The sequence below is a fragment of the Mauremys reevesii genome, linkage group 3 (genome assembly GCF_016161935.1).
Source record: "Mauremys reevesii isolate NIE-2019 linkage group 3, ASM1616193v1, whole genome shotgun sequence".
NCBI lineage: Eukaryota > Metazoa > Chordata > Testudines > Geoemydidae > Mauremys > Mauremys reevesii.
Genome location: NC_052625.1, coordinates 20,522,028 through 20,539,437, shown reverse-complemented (window position 1 = coordinate 20,539,437; position 17,410 = coordinate 20,522,028). Strand labels below are relative to the sequence as shown.

At 41.6% G+C, this 17,410-nt stretch overlaps 1 protein-coding gene across 4 annotated transcripts in view; it reads left to right on the top strand.

Annotated features, from left to right (window-relative positions):
- XPO1 (exportin 1) overlaps window positions 1-17,410 on the top strand; it is a 73,188-nt gene that overhangs the window by 43,378 nt on the left and 12,400 nt on the right. For all 4 annotated transcript variants that reach the window (XM_039530546.1, XM_039530545.1, XM_039530544.1 and 1 more), the window contains 7 exons: window positions 7,052-7,249; window positions 8,448-8,586; window positions 12,164-12,345; window positions 13,380-13,536; window positions 13,737-13,900; window positions 15,281-15,415; window positions 16,313-16,496. In XM_039530546.1, coding sequence (XP_039386480.1) covers window positions 7,052-7,249; window positions 8,448-8,586; window positions 12,164-12,345; window positions 13,380-13,536; window positions 13,737-13,900; window positions 15,281-15,415; window positions 16,313-16,496 — 1,159 coding nt within the window. The remainder of the gene's footprint in view (window positions 1-7,051; window positions 7,250-8,447; window positions 8,587-12,163; window positions 12,346-13,379; window positions 13,537-13,736; window positions 13,901-15,280; window positions 15,416-16,312; window positions 16,497-17,410) is intronic.

The following is a 17,410-nucleotide window of genomic DNA, read 5'->3' as shown; positions in this document are numbered from 1 at the left end:
TCAAAATTTTTATGTGGAACTAGATTCACTTTCTGACTTGGTTGTTTTAGCATCACTGTGGATGCATATTAGCAGACATGGGTCTCCTGCTACTTCGACTGTTGTCCCACATTGTAGTGTGGTAGCCTTTTGAAATCTCCCTCGTTGCATTGCTTCTGGAAGCTGAACTAAGTATTCTGATCAGGGTCCAGAATATTGCAGCTGACAGTGTTTAGGACAATGCTAGTGGGGGACACAGGGCAGACAGTGCAAAGTATCTTAAATTGATTCAGCATAGCTAGCACAAATACGCTGAATTGTTCGTTGTTAAATTGCTTCAGTACAGTGGGTTTAGTTGCAAAAGGTTCAAATCTTTAGTAATGACAAGGCCTCTTTTTGAGGTGTTCTTCGTAGCACAGTTTCTTCATTCTGACTTCCTAGTTCTGTCAGGTGCAACTGGTAAGACTATATAGATTTGTTTTCTGCTTTAGAAAGAATCAGTAATCTGAGAGTCCAGGGCCTAGATTTTTAAAGGTGTTTAGGTGTTGCTTGGTCACCAAGTGTTGATGGAATTTAGACTAAGTGCCTAAATCCCTGTTGAAAATGAGATTTAGGCTCTTAAATCAGGTGTTGCAACAGTGAGCCAGCAAAGCCTGAATACCTTTTTAAAAATGTGGGCCTAAGTCCCTGGAATGCTTATGAAACACTTCAAATCCTATGCAGCTGCTTCAACTGGTTTTACAAAAGTTCTAAAAACTGGTTGCAGAAGACTATGCTTCTGGAGTTTTAAGAACTGATTTATTCTTCAAGTGCTTGTTCATGTCTTTTCCATGCTAGGTATGTGCATGCTGTGTGCACTGTTGCTGGAGATCTTTCCCTTAGTGGTATCTGTAAGGCTGGTTCTAGTGCCCTCTAGAGTTGCACACATATGCATTGGGATAAAGGGCTCCACATCCTCTTGATTCCTTCTTACCACCTATGATGGTTGCTGGAATGATCCTTCTTGCTGCGGCAAGTGGTTTGGACTTTTCTCCATTTATTCTTAGTGTAGTTATTATATTTAGTGTAGATCTTAGTTAGCATATATAGTAGTGTAAATAGTTGTCTCTGCAATCGAGGGACTTTTTGCCCTAGAGGCTGGATGTGTCCCGGTCCCTGGGCTTCAAACTCTGTTCCTTTTGCGGCAAGCCAATGCAAGGTGAGTGACCTGCACTATATCTGTTTAAAGTGTCTGGGGGACTCACATTAAAGGTAAGTGCCAGATCTGCAGGGACTTCAGCCCTCACACTAGAAAAAACAGTGTTCTTCAGCTGAATGTCCTTCTCTTGGAGGTGGCCCTCAGACCAGTCTCGGAACAAAGCTATTCCACATCGGTGCTGAGCACTTGTATATCCATGCAAAGCACTCCCTCGGCACAGTGCTCTTCCTGCCACCGTTCTTCATCTCCGGTGCTGAGGAAGAAGCATAAGAAACAGCACACAGAGAGAGGGCGCTCTGTGGTGCAGGAAATAAACAGCTCAATGAGACCCATGCCAAGTCACTTGTCCTCACCGAGCCACTGATGGCCTGCCAACTCCACCTAGAGCGCCTAGTCTGGTTCGGGACCCACCATAGACTCTTCGAAGCAGCCATGGTGCTTAGGTGTCCGCTGCCTCCTTCAACACCGGTGGCGTTCCAAGTGACAAAGGACCTGTCTCTCTCAATTCCACCAACCCCACAAGGACCTCCAGCAGCCAAGACAGCCAGAGACAGGAGAGAGCAGGAAGTGCTAAGCTCCTTGCCGGCACCAACCACTGTCTAGGAGCAAGACTTCCATGATCCTGGCACAATGGTCACTGATCCACAGGCTTTTTTAAAGGTGCATCAGAGGGCGTTACACCAGTCTGAGTTCCATATTCGTCCCCTCTCTTGTTGTTGGACCATCTTGTTGCCCTTCAGCCAAGCATGGTCATAGATAACATCGGACTGTTGGGTCCTCAGTTCAGTAACGGTTGGTTACACCCTCCAGTTTGTATCTACCCGTCCCTCCCATCCCCCACCCTGTTCCCTCTTCAGGGGCCCTTCTCATCAGCAATTCCTTGCCAGGGAGATGCAATCCCTACTACTTGTGGGGGCCTGTAGTCCGTTGGGGAGAGTAGCCTCTTCCCCTCCGGGTCTGTGGGCAGCCAGTCTGCCTCACTACGTCTCTGAGAGGCCACTTGGCGTGGGAAATCAGCGGGGCCATGGGAGATGTGAGCGCAGGTCTGTGATCAGGGCCGAACAACAAACACAGAGCCCAGCCCCGATCAGGGCGGGGCAGCAAAGAGTCTCTGGCTCAGGCCTGTACTTGGGCTGGGTAGCCAAATAGTTAGCCCAGGCCCTTAATCAGGGTGGGGCAGCAAAGGGTCTGAGGGCTCAGGCCTGCACTCAGGCTGAGCAGCAAAACAGTCGGGCCTCCTAGCTCTGGCGGAGAGCCGACAAGCGCAGGCTTCTTGCCTGAGAGAGGGGGAGACTGCAACCCACGGGTTGGAGTGGCGGGGGGACGCAGGCCCGCCCACTCCACTGCATCCCGGCCGAGGGCCCTAGCAGTGGCAGAGCAGTCTGCCATTGGGTCAGCGGGGATCCTGACTGCAACACGCTGACTCACTTGCTGTCAGCATTGCAGTCAGACAGGGGTCGGCTACCCCTGGGCCACTTCCTAACTCCCCCTCAGAATGTACCCGTCTCTGTAGAGGGTCATTGGGGAAGAGGGCCTCTGTCAGGGCTTGCATCTCCTCCGTGTTTGGGTCTGTAAATGGTCCTGGCAGTCCTCCACTTCCTCGGGGTCTGTGGCAGCCTCCCAGCTCAGGAGCTCGCAGGAGGTGTCTGGCTCCTCTGAGGCCCCAACTGAGTTCTCCAGCCCACCTTTTATACTTCCTGTCCTACCCACTGACTTCTGGTGGGAGGGTTGAGTGTGGCGTGGCTCCGTCCACCAAGGTTCAGTGAGGGACCCCACCCCCTCTGGGTCTGTGGGCAGCCAGTCCGCTTCACTACAGGGCTATAGAGGATGTTCCTTGAGAGGGAAGAAGTTTTTCTCCCAGTATTTCCTAATCTCGAAGGCCAAAGGGGGCCTAAGGCCCATCTTGAACCTGCGTCACCTCAGCAGATATCTCAAGAAACTAGAGTTCTACATAGTCTCTGTGACCTCCATCATACCCTCCCTAGATCCAGGAGACTGGTACGCCTCCCTCAATTTAATGGAGCTTACTTTCACATCTCTATCTTCCACAGTTACTGAAGATTTCTCAGGTTTGTACGGGGTCAGCGCCACAATCAATTCATCGCTCTCCCCTTCAGCCTATCAGCAGTCCCACAGGTCTTCATGAAGTGTATGACAGGAGTAGCAGCCTTCCTCATGCACTGTGTGCAAGTCTATTCGTGCCTCGATGGCTGGCTGATCAAAGGTCAGTTGCATGCTCAGGTACAGCATAGCATCAGTACAATCCGGGCCACCTTCTGGGCACTGGGCCTGCTGATTAAACAAGCAAAGTCAACTCTGGTCCCAGCTCAGAGAATAGAGTTAATCGGGGCAGTGCTTGACTCAACCCAAGCAGAATCTTCCTTTTGGAGGCCCAATTCCAAACTTATGTCGGACCTGATATCCAACATCACAGTCCACCAATAATGACTGTTCAGGTTTGCCTCAAACTATTGGGACACATGGAAGCATGTACTTACCTGGTACAGTATGCAAGGCTGTGCCTCCAGCCCCTCCAGATGTGGCTGACATAAGTCTACTCCTTGAGTAGACACCATTTAGACTCACTATCCCACCTACAATCCTTGCTTCCCTGACCTGGTGGAGAGACCCAGAATCTGTAATGTTAGGGGGTACCCTTTGCTGATCCTCAACTGTCTGTAGCCTTAACCTCAGTTAGACCTAGGGTGGGGAGCCCATCTCAACAATTTCAGGACCCAGGGCCTCTGGTCCCAAGAAGAACTCTACCTACATATAAATGTCTGGGAACTCAGGGCTTAGCTTGTCACAAGTTCATTCCCTAGACCTCAAGGAAAGTGGTAAAGGTCCTGACAGATAACATCACATCCATGTTTTATATCAACAAGCTCAATCTTCAGCCTGAAATGTGCTGGAGGATCACATCAGCAGAGCTTTTTTTTTTTTTTTCTCACCATGAGTGGTTTGGTTTTTTTCACCTGGAAGTCGTCAGGGTCATCTTCCAGAGGTAAGAGCCTCCCCAGTTGGACCTATTTGTTACCAAGCAGAACAGGAAATGCCATCAGTACTCCTTGCTGTGCGGGCTCCCTCTTCAATCCCTTCCTGCTCATGTGCAAAGACCATCTACTATACAGACCTTTTCTCCAATCCCCTTGGTTCACAATGTTCTCCTAAAAATCAAATGAGAAAAGAGAGGGGTTATCCTGATAGCACGCTGGCATTGATTTGGCATGCCTCTGGACCTCTCGGTGGCAGCACCACTCATGCTCCCACTCTGCCCAGACTTGATCTCACAAGACCATGGCAGGTTGCTTCACCTGAACCTTGCCTTACTGGACAACAGTTACAAAAGGTTAGTAACCATTTCTTCTTCAAGAGCTTGCTCATGTCCATTCCAGCCTGACTGTATGGATGCTGAACCCCGAGGAACAGGTCTGCTTGGATCAGGTCTTGCAAAGTAATAGTCTTTCACCAGGGCTACCTACTTGGCTAAGTAGAAACATTTCTCTTGCTGGGCCTCTGAATAGAATCTCTCTCCATTCTGATCTTCTCTGCAGTATGTCTTGGACTGTCTGCTCCACCTAAAGCAGCAAGGTCTGGCTCTCTCATCTATTAAGGTTCATTCATTTCAGCCTTCCACCCTCCAGTGATGGCAGATCAGTGTTCTCCCACGAGATGACGGTCTAGTTTCTCAAGGGGTTGGAAAGATTCTATCCTCAGGGTTGCAAACCAACCCCTCCTTCACCATGGGACTTAAACTTGATCCTGTCGAGGCTCACAGGGTGTCCCCCCCCCTTAAGTTGTTAGCATCGTGCTCCAAAGCTCACTTTTCTGCTGGCTGTCCTCTCGGCCAGCAGGGTCTTTGATATCAAAGTCCTTACGTCGCAATCTCCTTAAATGGTGTTCTTCACTGACAAGTTCCAACTGCACCGCCATTCAGCCTTTTTACCAAAGATGATGTCACAAATCCATAACAATCAGGTCATTTTTCTACTTGCCTTACCAAAACCCAACACCCACTAAGGAACATTGGCTTCGTACGTTGGACCTTAGGCAGGCTCTTGCCTTTTATATTGAAAGGAGTAAGCCCTTCCACAAATCCAAACAACACTGTAGTAATAGCGGAAAGGATGAGAGGACTACTTGTTTTATCGCAAAGAATCTCATCCTGACTAACTGCGTGTATTCAGGCTTGCTATGAGCAGGCGAACATCCTGCTTCCGGCCATTGTGACTGCTTATTCCACAATAGCCCAGGCTTCATCATCAGCATTTCTTGTGCAGGTACAAGTCCAGGACATCTGCAGAGCCGTGACCTGATAGTTGAGTTGTACCTTCGCAACCCACTACACCATCACCCAACAGGCACAAGATTGATGCCAGTTTCAGGAGATCAGTGGTACAGTCAGTATGTACATGAACTCTGAGCCCACCTCCTGGGGTACTGTTTCTAGCATGGAATGGACATGAGCAAGCTCTTGAAGAAGAAATGGTTACTAACCTTTTGTAACTGTTGTTCTTTGGGATATGTTGCCATGGCCATTCCATGACCCACCCTCCTTCGTCTCTGTCGAAGTTACCAGCAAAAAGGAACTGAGATGGTGCAGGGTCGGCGGCGCCTCTTATACCAGTGCATATCCATGTGACACCAGAGGGCGCTAGAGCCAGCCCTATGGATACCACTAAGGGAAAAATCTCTGGCAACAGTGCATGCAACACACACACGCCTAGCATGGAATGGACATAAGAAGAAGTTATGGAAAGGTTAGTAAATTTTTTGCCAGTGTGAAGGCAAACATATAGTAGTAGTTCAACTAGTCCTTCCATTGCTATCCCATATTGTATCAAGGACCTTTTTGAAATCTCTCAATTCACTGCTTGTGGGAGCTATGCAGGGTTCTGTGCTACTCAGGTGGCATTGCAAATGAAACTGTTTAGAACTGTGTTCATGTCGTTTTGAAACTGATTTGACTTAACTGTTGTGAATACGTTGCATTGTCTTAAATCAGTTCAGTTATGGATCACTTGATTCTCCTAGTGTGCACAGCCTATGGGGACTACATCTAAAGATATTTCACTCCTTCCAACTGATCTTGTCCACAGTTGGCTGGTGATGTGGGATGTTGGGATCAGCTGGAGGGAAAGATTAGCTAAGAGAGCATTGAATGTTGGAGCGTGTAGCCGAAACTCATGATTATATATCAGAAATACAGTATACCAAATAGATTCCTTTTAATGTTGTGGTGTGCATATTGGTCTGCACCATTGCAGTAAGGAGAAAAAGGAAGTTATGAATAAAAGTAACTTCTATTTCCCTTCATGTGTCCTGATGGAAATTTTTCATTGAGTGCAAATGAGGAATGTTTGCCTTTCCTCTGTCAGCAGTTTAAACATCTACCTTCTGTGAGCAGCAAAGACGACTACTTCAAAATGCTGAACTCCACAACACTATGGCAGTGGTAATCTCGAGTAGCCAGATATTGGTATTGTCCTGCTGACAAACACCTTGGTTTAGGTGTTTTGCGGAAACTTAAGAGATGATTATCTTGATTAATCAAGAATTATACATAGAGATTCAATTATTTTGAGAAATTATCACCTTTTAATCAGGTTATTGTAACTTTTCAAAAGTATAGGTGCGTATGTTGGAAAAGTTCTCTGTGGTCATAGTCATGGCAGTTGATCGTTTCTTGGTGCTGACCTTTAATTGTAATTATAACATATTAATTCCTTTTGTTTCTAAACATTATGGCAAAGATATATAAAAAGACTTCCACTAAAACGGTTTGGATAAATAAACCTTCAGCATCAAGGTATTAGCCACAGAAAATACTGATTGACCAAATAACTCAATTTTGTGTAAATCACATTTCTGTAGGCTCTTCACTATATGTTGCTGGTGTCAGAAGTCGAAGAAACTGAAATTTTTAAGATTTGTCTTGAATACTGGAATCATTTGGCTGCTGAACTGTATAGAGAGAGTCCATTTTCGACATCTGCTTCTCCATTGCTTTCGGGAAGTCAACATTTTGATGTTCCTCCCAGGAGACAGCTTTATCTGCCTGTTCTGTCAAAGGTAATGTTGGGGGAATTCATGTTTAATTGAATGTACCATAAGTAGGGCTCCGTGTTGGTCACAGAAGTTACAGATTCTGTGACTTTTGGGTGGCTGACCCGAGGGCTGCCCAAGCAGCTATCTCTGGGGCCAGCTGCTCAGGTGGCTCCGCAGCCAGCCACTACTAGACTGACCCCGGGGCCAGCCACACTGGCCGCTGCTCAGACAGCCCAGGGCAGCAGTCCTGGGGGTGGCCAGAGCAGCTGCTGCTCAGCGGATCCTAGCAGGTCACGGGCAATAAACAAAAATTCTTTGCCTGCGACCTGTCTGATTTTTACTAAAAATACCTGTGACTAAATCGTAGCCTTAGCCATAAGTTTACATACATCCTTGTACAAAAGGAAATGTGTGCTTTGTATGACCAGTGCCTCTGTATAAGGGAATATTTCTGACAACATTCCTGCTTTGGCTGGTGACTAGTTACTCCACCCCTTGAGCTATTAAATTGTGGCACAGCTATGTCTTGTTTTATATCTTGTGCATTAATACTTCAGAGTACATGGAGGGACACTACTTATTAGTTAGTCCATGGCATCTAAACCTTTGTCAGTGGTAAAAATCACATAATCTCATCACCCATATTGAATACAAACTAAATGGAAAAATTTAAACATTTAATCAAGATGTTTATTCATGCAGCATGAATGTTGATATCTTCCAATATCTCAGAAGTTTGGAAATTGAATTTTAACTTTCCAATACATTTGATCTATTTGTTTGAGAGGTGCCCAGTAGGCATGTCAAGTCCTCTAAGATTATCTTTGTCTTCTGGTTTAAAGCATATATTTTGAAGTCCTGTTTGTATTTTGGTTGAAGTGTGTATGTGCTCTGCCTTTCAAGGCCAAAATATAGTCGTCCTCTTAATGGAAAGAGGAGGCCTCAGTGGAAGAGACTATATTTTGATTGTATCATACTGCCTTTCTTTTTGGCATTCTTCTGAGTCAAAATAACTCCGTTAGTAACTTCTTTCATAACTAGGCATAAGTGTCTGTCTAAGGCTAAACCTATTGGAGACCATGAAGTCTTCCTGTTTTACTCTCCTAAGAAAAAGTGCTTTGAAATATTTGACTGGTCAATTGACTGTTTACTCTTGAACTAGTCAAATGCCCAACCCTAAATTTGTCTTAATCTAAAACTGTTGATTCTCTGGTAAACATAGGTCCGGTTGTTAATGGTTAGCCGTATGGCTAAACCAGAAGAAGTGCTGGTTGTGGAAAATGATCAGGGGGAAGTTGTACGAGAATTCATGAAGGATACAGATTCCATAAACTTGTACAAGAATATGAGGGAGACGCTGGGTAAGTTAACGACTTATCTGATCTTATGAATATACAGCAACAAAATATTAAATCCTTTGACTAAATGCTAGCTTACACTCTAATTTAGATAGAAAATGCAAGGAAGAATAACTACTGATCAAGATAAGTGTGGGGAGAAGGTATGAGGGAGAGGAAATGCAAGAACAGGGAATGGAGTGTTACTCTAGGAAGACTATCCCCGGAGAAGCAGTTGACTTAATTTTTGGAGTTTTTTCCTTGTCATTTTTTTGTCTTGAAGTTTATCTATTAATTTATTATGGTCAGATGCAACCATTTTAAGTAAGTAGCACCAGAAAAAAAGTTAATAAGTTAATGGAAAAATAAATGTGTATACAGGAGGGGGAAGTAGCTTAGGGGCATTATCTTAAAGGTTTTTAATTATTAGGACCAAACTCTGCAGTTAAAGCTCATTGGTGAAGGAAACTAAGGTCTTGTTTACATTGCCCAATTTTGTCAGCAAAAGGCAGTTTTTGCAAACAAAATAGTGGAGATGTACACAATACAAAGCTACTTTTGACAGCAAAACTCTGTGTTGCCAATAAAATAAAACCACCTTGATAAGCGCCATACAGGGTTTTTTTGTGGCAAAATTAAGGTGACAAACTAGTCACTGTAGACGCTGCCGTTCATTATCGCAATATAAATGGCTTCCCTCAGTGTGCTACAGTGCCCACCATGACTGCTCTGCTCGCTGTTTTGAACTCTGGTGCCCTGTAGGCATTCACCCTTCCACTTTCAAAAGTTCTGGGAAGCTTTGACATTCCTCAGCGTGGAGTACGGTTGCCAGGTGTCCAGTTTTTGACCGGAATGCATGGTTGAAAAGGGACCCTGGCAGCTCCCATTAGCACCACTGACGGGGCTGTTAAAAGTGCAGTCGACAGCGCAGCAGGGCTAAGACAAGCTCCCTATGACTCCTGGAAGCAGCCAGCATGTCCCTGTGGCTCCTTAAACAACTTTTTACAAGTCTCCTTGTCTGAGACATGACATACCAGCTCCAAAGGAGAACTTTTCAGAAGGTGTAGTCAATAAAAAATAAAATAAAAAATAAGAGTCCTGTGGCACCTTATAGACTAAGATGTATTGGAGCATAAGCTTCCATGGGTGAATACCCACTTCATCAGACGCATGTCAGACATATGTTAGTCTATGAAGCCTGGTCTACACTGGGGGGGGTCGATCTAAGGTACGCAACTTCAGCTATGTGAATAGCGTAGCTGAAGTCGAAGTACCTTAGCTCGAATTACTTACCTGTCCTCATGGCACGGGATCGACGTCCGCGGCTCTCCCGTCGACTCCGCTACCGCCACTAGCTCTGGTGGAGTTCCGGAGTTGACGGGAGCGCGTTCGGGGTTCGATATATCGCGTCTAGATGAGACGCGATATATCGAACTCAAGAAATCGATTGCTACCCGCCGGATCGGCGGGTAGTGAAGACGTACCCTAAGATGCCACAGGACTCTTTGTTGCTTTTTACAGATACAGACTAACATGGCTACCCCTCTGATACTTGCAAAGAATTTTTTTTTTTAAGCTTAACTATTCCTTTGAAAAAAGAACCAGCAACAAGCTACCATCTTGACAGTATCATGCATAGTAGAAATAAAATTGGTTTTCCCATTACATCACAACTTTGAAAGAGTGTTTCCATTATGAAACATTAGAAATCATTCATACTAAGCATTATGAAAGAGTCTCTGCTGCTAGAAAGTATCAAGATGTTTGTTGAACAAATATACAAAATACTTCATTTACTTCTCCAATGTATAATTTAAAAAAATCTAAAGGTTTACTAAAGGAAATTCAGAAAAATTAAAAACCCCACTTTGGATTATTAGACTACAAATTGTGCATCTATTAGTCATGAATAATTCTGGCAAGCACTGTGAACCACCATATTTAAGATTGTCTGAGCAAAATATCTGTAGGAGTTGTGAACATTATCACATCCTTTGACCACTCTGTAGAATACCTGATCAGTGTTTATTACATACCTAAGAAACAGTAGTCTTCAGCATTTGTTCTAGGTATGTAATATATCTACTCTTCTGCTTGATATCTTCATCTGTTCAGTGATGGTTCTTCACCTTCCAGTTTGGTCATTGAATTCTAGCCATGTAATGTGTTCATCTTGTATATTCCTAGACCCAAAAAAACCTTGATGTTGAAAGTGTGCATCAGTAACTTCAGGATTTAAAAAATAAAACAGTTACACTGGTGTAATTATCTTACAACAGTGTTCTAAACCATAGAAATTTAGAGTTAAAGATATACTTAATAGAAATCTAAACATAAGGCACCCAACTCTGCTACATCGTGGAATAAATATAGGATTATGAGTAAGGCATTTTAATGGTGGTTATCCCAGATTATTGAGTCTGTTTAATCTATACTTTTTCCTCTCTCCTGACATTACAGGCATAGTTAAGGTTGCTTGAGTGTACTAGTGCTTAGTTTTGAGACAACCATCATATCCCTGGAAATTTTTTTTACACCTGTTACTGATACATATGCTCAACCTCAACTTCATCTTGATGTAGTTTGTTTCAGGGAAATTCCTTAGCTCTGTTTTTAAAAAAAACAAAAACAAAAACAAAAAAAAACGTTCATACAGGAACACTAAACAAGAAACATTGTTACCCTGCAATATGATGTAAATATACGTGTCAACCTTAAGTCACTTTTTTTTTTATTATTTTATTTTAACTGTAGTTTGACTACTTTGGTGTACCACTAAGAGTGCACCAGCTAGTTAAACTGGGTTTAGAACGGCCAGAGCAGTACAAAGCAGCCAAAGCATATTGGTGAATCTGGCCTTCAAGTTGCAGCTGACTTACTGATGTGGTGGACAGTCAATGAGACCATTGCTGTGTAAAATTGAGTGTGGGAGAGCTCTGTCTCTGAAGTCTTGAAATGTCTGTGTGCAACTGGAGCTCAGGCAGCACTGCGGTGAGGGACTTTTCAACATGAGGCCCAAGGTAGCATGCATCCACAGAATCTTGAAAGAACAGTGACAGTTGAATCAAGTTATCTACGAGTGGGAACTCCATCTCCATTATAGCACTGAGTCATTACAACCAATAGAATTGTTGCATGCACACTAACGAGGGGGATGGGTTGATTTACCACTTATGTCACATTGGCCTCACTTACGGGTTACCTGAGCCTATGTAATCTTAACAATTAGATACAACCATTGTTAGTAATTTAGCTTAATAGCAGTCTAAGTTCTCCAAATGCAGTTTATGAACAAGATTTCAATTAACGTTAACTATATAGAAAGTGTGAACTATCTGCATTATCTTGTTTAGGACAAAGAAAAAACGTTACGTAGATGTTAAATTTTTATAGAACCCTGTTTTTAATTATTTTTAACTCGTAAACTAACATTTACTTAAATCCTAAAGTTACAGTCCAGCGTGAACTTTTGAAGGAAGGATATGCTGTAGTTTTGTATGAAAACTGCATATGTATGAAATAGAACTCAAACTCTGCTATGGAGTTGTGACTGCTTAAAAAGTGGATTTGTAACATGTTAAAATGTAATTGTTTCTTTCAGTTTATCTTACACATCTGGATTATGCAGATACTGAACGAATAATGACAGAAAAACTTCACAATCAAGTGAATGGAACAGAATGGTCATGGAAGAATTTGAATACTCTTTGTTGGGCTATTGGGTCAATCAGTGGAGCAATGCATGAAGAGGATGAAAAACGATTTCTTGTTACAGTAATTAAGGTATAATGTCATAAAACTTGTGGGTTCCTCACATTCACGCCAGAACAGCTGGTAGGTTCAAAAAGTGCAATGGCGATTTCTTTTAAATTCTTTGAAGATATTAACATTTGCTGCACATTTTTATTGAACTACACTGTAGAAAAAAGCAAACTGACTAGTCAGGATATATTACATTTGTATAAAATCATGTGAAAAGGAGCCTTGGCTATCATGCCTATCAAAGAAATTACCCAGATAAGTTTTACACTGGGTTAATTCAGAAGAAGTTAAGTTTAGCATGCATTTCTCTTTACTTTAAGGTTGTAACCTTCACTGCTATAGGCAGTGAGGGGAGAATAGCATTCTTGCCATATACATTTTAGATTTATTAGAATTTTAGTTTTATCAATAGATGTGTGGTGGAGTGGAAAACCTGTCAAAACTGAGGCTCTGCTTGGTAAAATTCAAGATTCCTTAGAAAAGTGGCATTTCTTACCATGTTTTAAAAATTCACACAGTAATTCATATTAAATTATTTCGTTCAGTTGTCATTTCTTTTATACTCACCAATATAGACTAGTAGGTAGCCAGTCCCTTATACTACAGGAAGAACGCAAGACTGCTTGGTTTTTATTAAATAAATTTCACAAACTGCTTGCCTTCACTTGGTACAAAACACTGAGGATTGCTTACACTTTTACATCCATACCTGAAGTGAATTTAAGTTCATGTGACAACTCTTAATGAGCTGTATTTAAAATAATTTCTGGGTAGAAAACTGCTTTCTTGTCCTTCCAAAAAGTTTTAGTAAATCTCTGTAATTCTAATATCCTAACTTTAATCTCCATTGTTCAAATGCATTGAAACAATTATGAAGCCTGATTTGGTGATCTTTTTGGTATTTGTCAGGTATTGCCAAACTACAGTTTTAGCATTGCTGGTTATAGTACTTTAAATTTTGCCCCATCACAGTTCTAAGAAAATAGAAATATTAAACATGAAAAGGAAGACAAGTACAGGTTTTTTTTTTTTCGTTTTTTTTTCCCCCCTTGCAGGATCTTCTGGGACTCTGTGAACAAAAGCGAGGGAAAGATAACAAAGCTATTATTGCATCAAATATCATGTATATAGTAGGTCAATATCCACGGTTTTTGAGAGCTCACTGGAAATTTTTGAAGACAGTAGTCAACAAGCTATTTGAATTCATGCATGGTAAATATGTTTGACATTTCATCACTTTTCTGCTCACTAACACCTTAAATTTTTGGGGACCTAAATGTTCAAATATTAGTTTCATATTGGAGCTGCTGATTGCACACGTGTGTGTGTGTGTGTACGTGCGCGCGCGTACACACACCTGTAGAATCTTTGTAAAGAGCATAAAAGTCTCACACAATTATATTTTAATTTAGAAACCCATGATGGTGTCCAGGATATGGCTTGTGATACTTTCATAAAAATAGCACAGAAATGCCGCCGACACTTTGTTCAGGTTCAAGTGGGAGAAGTCATGCCATTCATTGATGAGATCCTGAACAACATTAATACAATCATTTGTGATCTTCAGCCACAGCAGGTATGTCAAATTCAGCAATGATACGTAGTAGCTCTGGCTAGTATTTAAAAGCGATGGAGAAACGGTGGTGGTGCTTTCTAGAAGACTTAAATTCTGTTTCCTAGTCTTGCTGGTAGGGCATAATCCTGTGGCACTAGAAGAATGCGTATGTCATTGTGTGGGGGTTTAATTAACATCCTTCAGCAGACTTCATTCTTCCTCCTCTCCAGGAGATTAAGTGGGTTTAATGGGTTCCCATTTATTTCTTTAACAAGAATTAAGTTCTGTTAAAATGTTTATCCCAAAAATTATTCAAACATTTTCCATCTAATTGTTTTTATTTGTTAATGATTTTAACATGGCATAGAGTAGTATCCCACCAACAGCATGCAACTACTGAAATGTTCAAGAATACAGGTAAAACAAACAGTACATATTATGCCAAATGGGAACCATAGTTTGATAAAACTAGAGACAAACACAAACTTACTGTATATGTTGTAGCAGTGATTCTTGCAACTTTCTCTGTGGGTAAAATGGCTTAGCATCTGGGGAAGATCTAGTTTAGGGAGTGGTGATAGCCACTCCATAGTTGAAAGATATAATTAGCTTCCTATTGTAAGTGATTTTTTTAATCACCCTCCAAATGTACCCTAAAAGAAATTGGAGGGAGACATGTACTAAAAGGGAATTAGGTGTCATGCATCTGAGCTCCCTGGTCTTGCAGTGTGTGGCTCTCGGAGGGATGCAGAATAAGGATGGGGAAGACAGACTGATAGAATGTGAAAGGAAGATGAAGGTGATGCAAAGGAGTGGGGATATGGAAGGAGAGGAGGGAGGTAAATGGGGTGCATGGAGAAGGACTGAATAAAATACTTTTACTCATGTTAAGTGTTCTTTCTAAACAGTTTTTAAATGTGACAAAATTTCAATTTGTTTCCCCATTCCCTCTCCATTTTTCCCTACAGTACACTACACTGTATAGTTTACTGAGTCAGTAGGACAGGTACCTTACTTTGGCGGACCTCATAGGGTTTGTTAAAACAGGCCTTCCTCCCTGCTGTACACCCGATACCCCAGTTTGATATAAACCTTGTTGTTTAAAAAAAAAAACTGGGAACCTGCAAACAAACCTGATGAAAGAATCTGAAGTTTGAAAGAGTTTTAATGGAGTCCAGCAAACATCCAAAAATAGTCAATTTTGATGTTTGGTGTAAAGTGTGTGTTGGGAATATTCTCAGTTAAAACATACTTTCTGCTTCAACTCTTCATGAACAACTTCTAAAAATTGTGCATCTTTCACTAGAGATATAGGAATGGCTGCATAAAGAAGTGTTTTAACATTAGGTCTTAACTCTGAAAACTTCCCTTCCTATCTCACTTGTTTCTTGTTCAAATCAGGTGCATACATTCTATGAAGCTGTTGGATACATGATTGGGGCACAGACTGACCAAACTGTACAGGAGCATCTGATAGAAAAATACATGTTGCTCCCTAATCAAGTGTGGGACAGCATAATTCAGCAGGCAACAAAAGTAAGAGCACCATGGAAATGTTAACTTCTAAGTATTTTATGTTCAGAGAGATCCTGCTGAATGTTTGATTTTTAATAAGGTTTAATTTTGTGCTTGATCTGGCATTGCATGGACTAATTCTGGAGGTACCTGGCCAAATATTGGGTAGTAGGATAATTGGCATGATAAAGTATTGTGAAAATGGGGGAGGGGGAACAAAAGGGAAGTGGGTTTTATATTCTTTTAAAGAATTTAGCAGCATATTTCTTGTATTAATATAAAATGGTGCTTACCTGTTTGTGGGTTTAATTTGTGTATTCAAAAGAGATCTACTCTTCTTTCCTTCCCCCCCCCCCCCCCCTTCACGTGCACCACACATTTAATGTAACACTACTCCAGGTAGGAGGGTTGTCTTCTCCTCCAGCCACTGCTAATAGCTATGCACTGAAGAGCAATCCTCCTTTTTGTGAAGGAAAGTAAGAGACCTGTTTTTCTTATGCAGATCCCTGCTGTGACAAGAACAAGCTTTGTTCTCTATCTCTTATTCTGCCATTGGACCATTGTTTCTTCTCACTTTTTTTTTTTTTTTACCTTCTCATGTGCCTCTTCTCCCATTCCCCTGTCCTTATGCTTTTGGGATTATACTTGTACTGCTCCTCATGTACATGATACTTCTCCAGAAAAGCGATATTGAAGTAATCCCAATTTCATCCCATTGTCGCTCTTGCCATCACTAAGTGCCATGAGCCACAGCAGCAGTATAGGTGCTGTCTCCTGCAGTGAGATAGTCTTAACACATTGATAGGGTAAATGTTTGAAATGACTGACTGACTGACTGAATTTTTATTTCATAAAAAATTACCAGAAGCTCAGTTTTGTTCAGTTAATGAGACTAACTTAATTACTATTCTTCAATAGAATGTTGATATTCTAAAGGATCCTGAAACAGTTAAACAGCTGGGTAGCATTCTGAAAACAAATGTAAGAGCATGTAAAGCAGTCGGACACCCCTTTGTGATACAGCTTGGAAGAATTTATTTAGATATGCTGAATGTGTACAAGTGCCTAAGTGAAAATATTTCTGCAGCTATTCAGGCTAATGGTAAGAATTTCCATGTTATTTCTAACAAAATGGGAATAATACCATCTACTCTTACTATCTCCTTTTAATCAATAAATAACCACATGCTTATTGTAGGAAATAGCTTACTTAACTTTATATTGGCCTTTCAGAGTAATGAGAGATTTATTGGCCTTTATATTCAGATAAACTTCTGTCTTCTCTTGATGGAAAAAGAGTTGGTACTGTTAAACTATGAATAAGAAAAATTGTGGGGTTGTAAAACACAGTAAATATTTTTCTGTGGAAGTGAAAACTCATCCCATATTTTGCAATAAAACGCACACTTGAAAATTTGGCTTATTGTAGTTTCTTTAAATCAGAGCCAAGAATTCCCTTTTCATTCTTCAGTTATCCTGTTTGAAAAGTGCTAATATGTTAAGCTAATATTTTGCTGCTACATAAGAGCTTTTTGTCTTCTGAATAAATGATCTGTACTGAAATTCAGGGCCTAGACTTTATAAATCAAAAGTTATTACTGGAAAGAAATTAACAGTTGCATAACATTTCTGTCAAACAAAAATACAAATATTACATATAAGGTGCTTTCTCTCAACGGAGGTAGGTTGGGGAGGTTGGTTACAGTAGTTTGGGAACAGGTCTTGCTTTTGCGCCATAGGACGTTCTAAGAGAGCAATTAAAGGCTTTTCCATCTCTGCTGTACCAGTCGGTGCTACCCATATGCTGGTATTTGGGAATGTACAAATTCATTACATAATACAGGTAGAACTTGCACAGATGAATAGTGAGTAGAGTTGTAGTACTTGATGTTTATAGAGTTTCTGTACAATTGATCTCTGTGAAGCCTTCAATACCAGAGAGTATATCTTTGATTCTGTGCAGCTCCAAAGGCCAGCAGTTGTCCTTGCCAAGAAATGTGTAGTTATGAAGTTCAG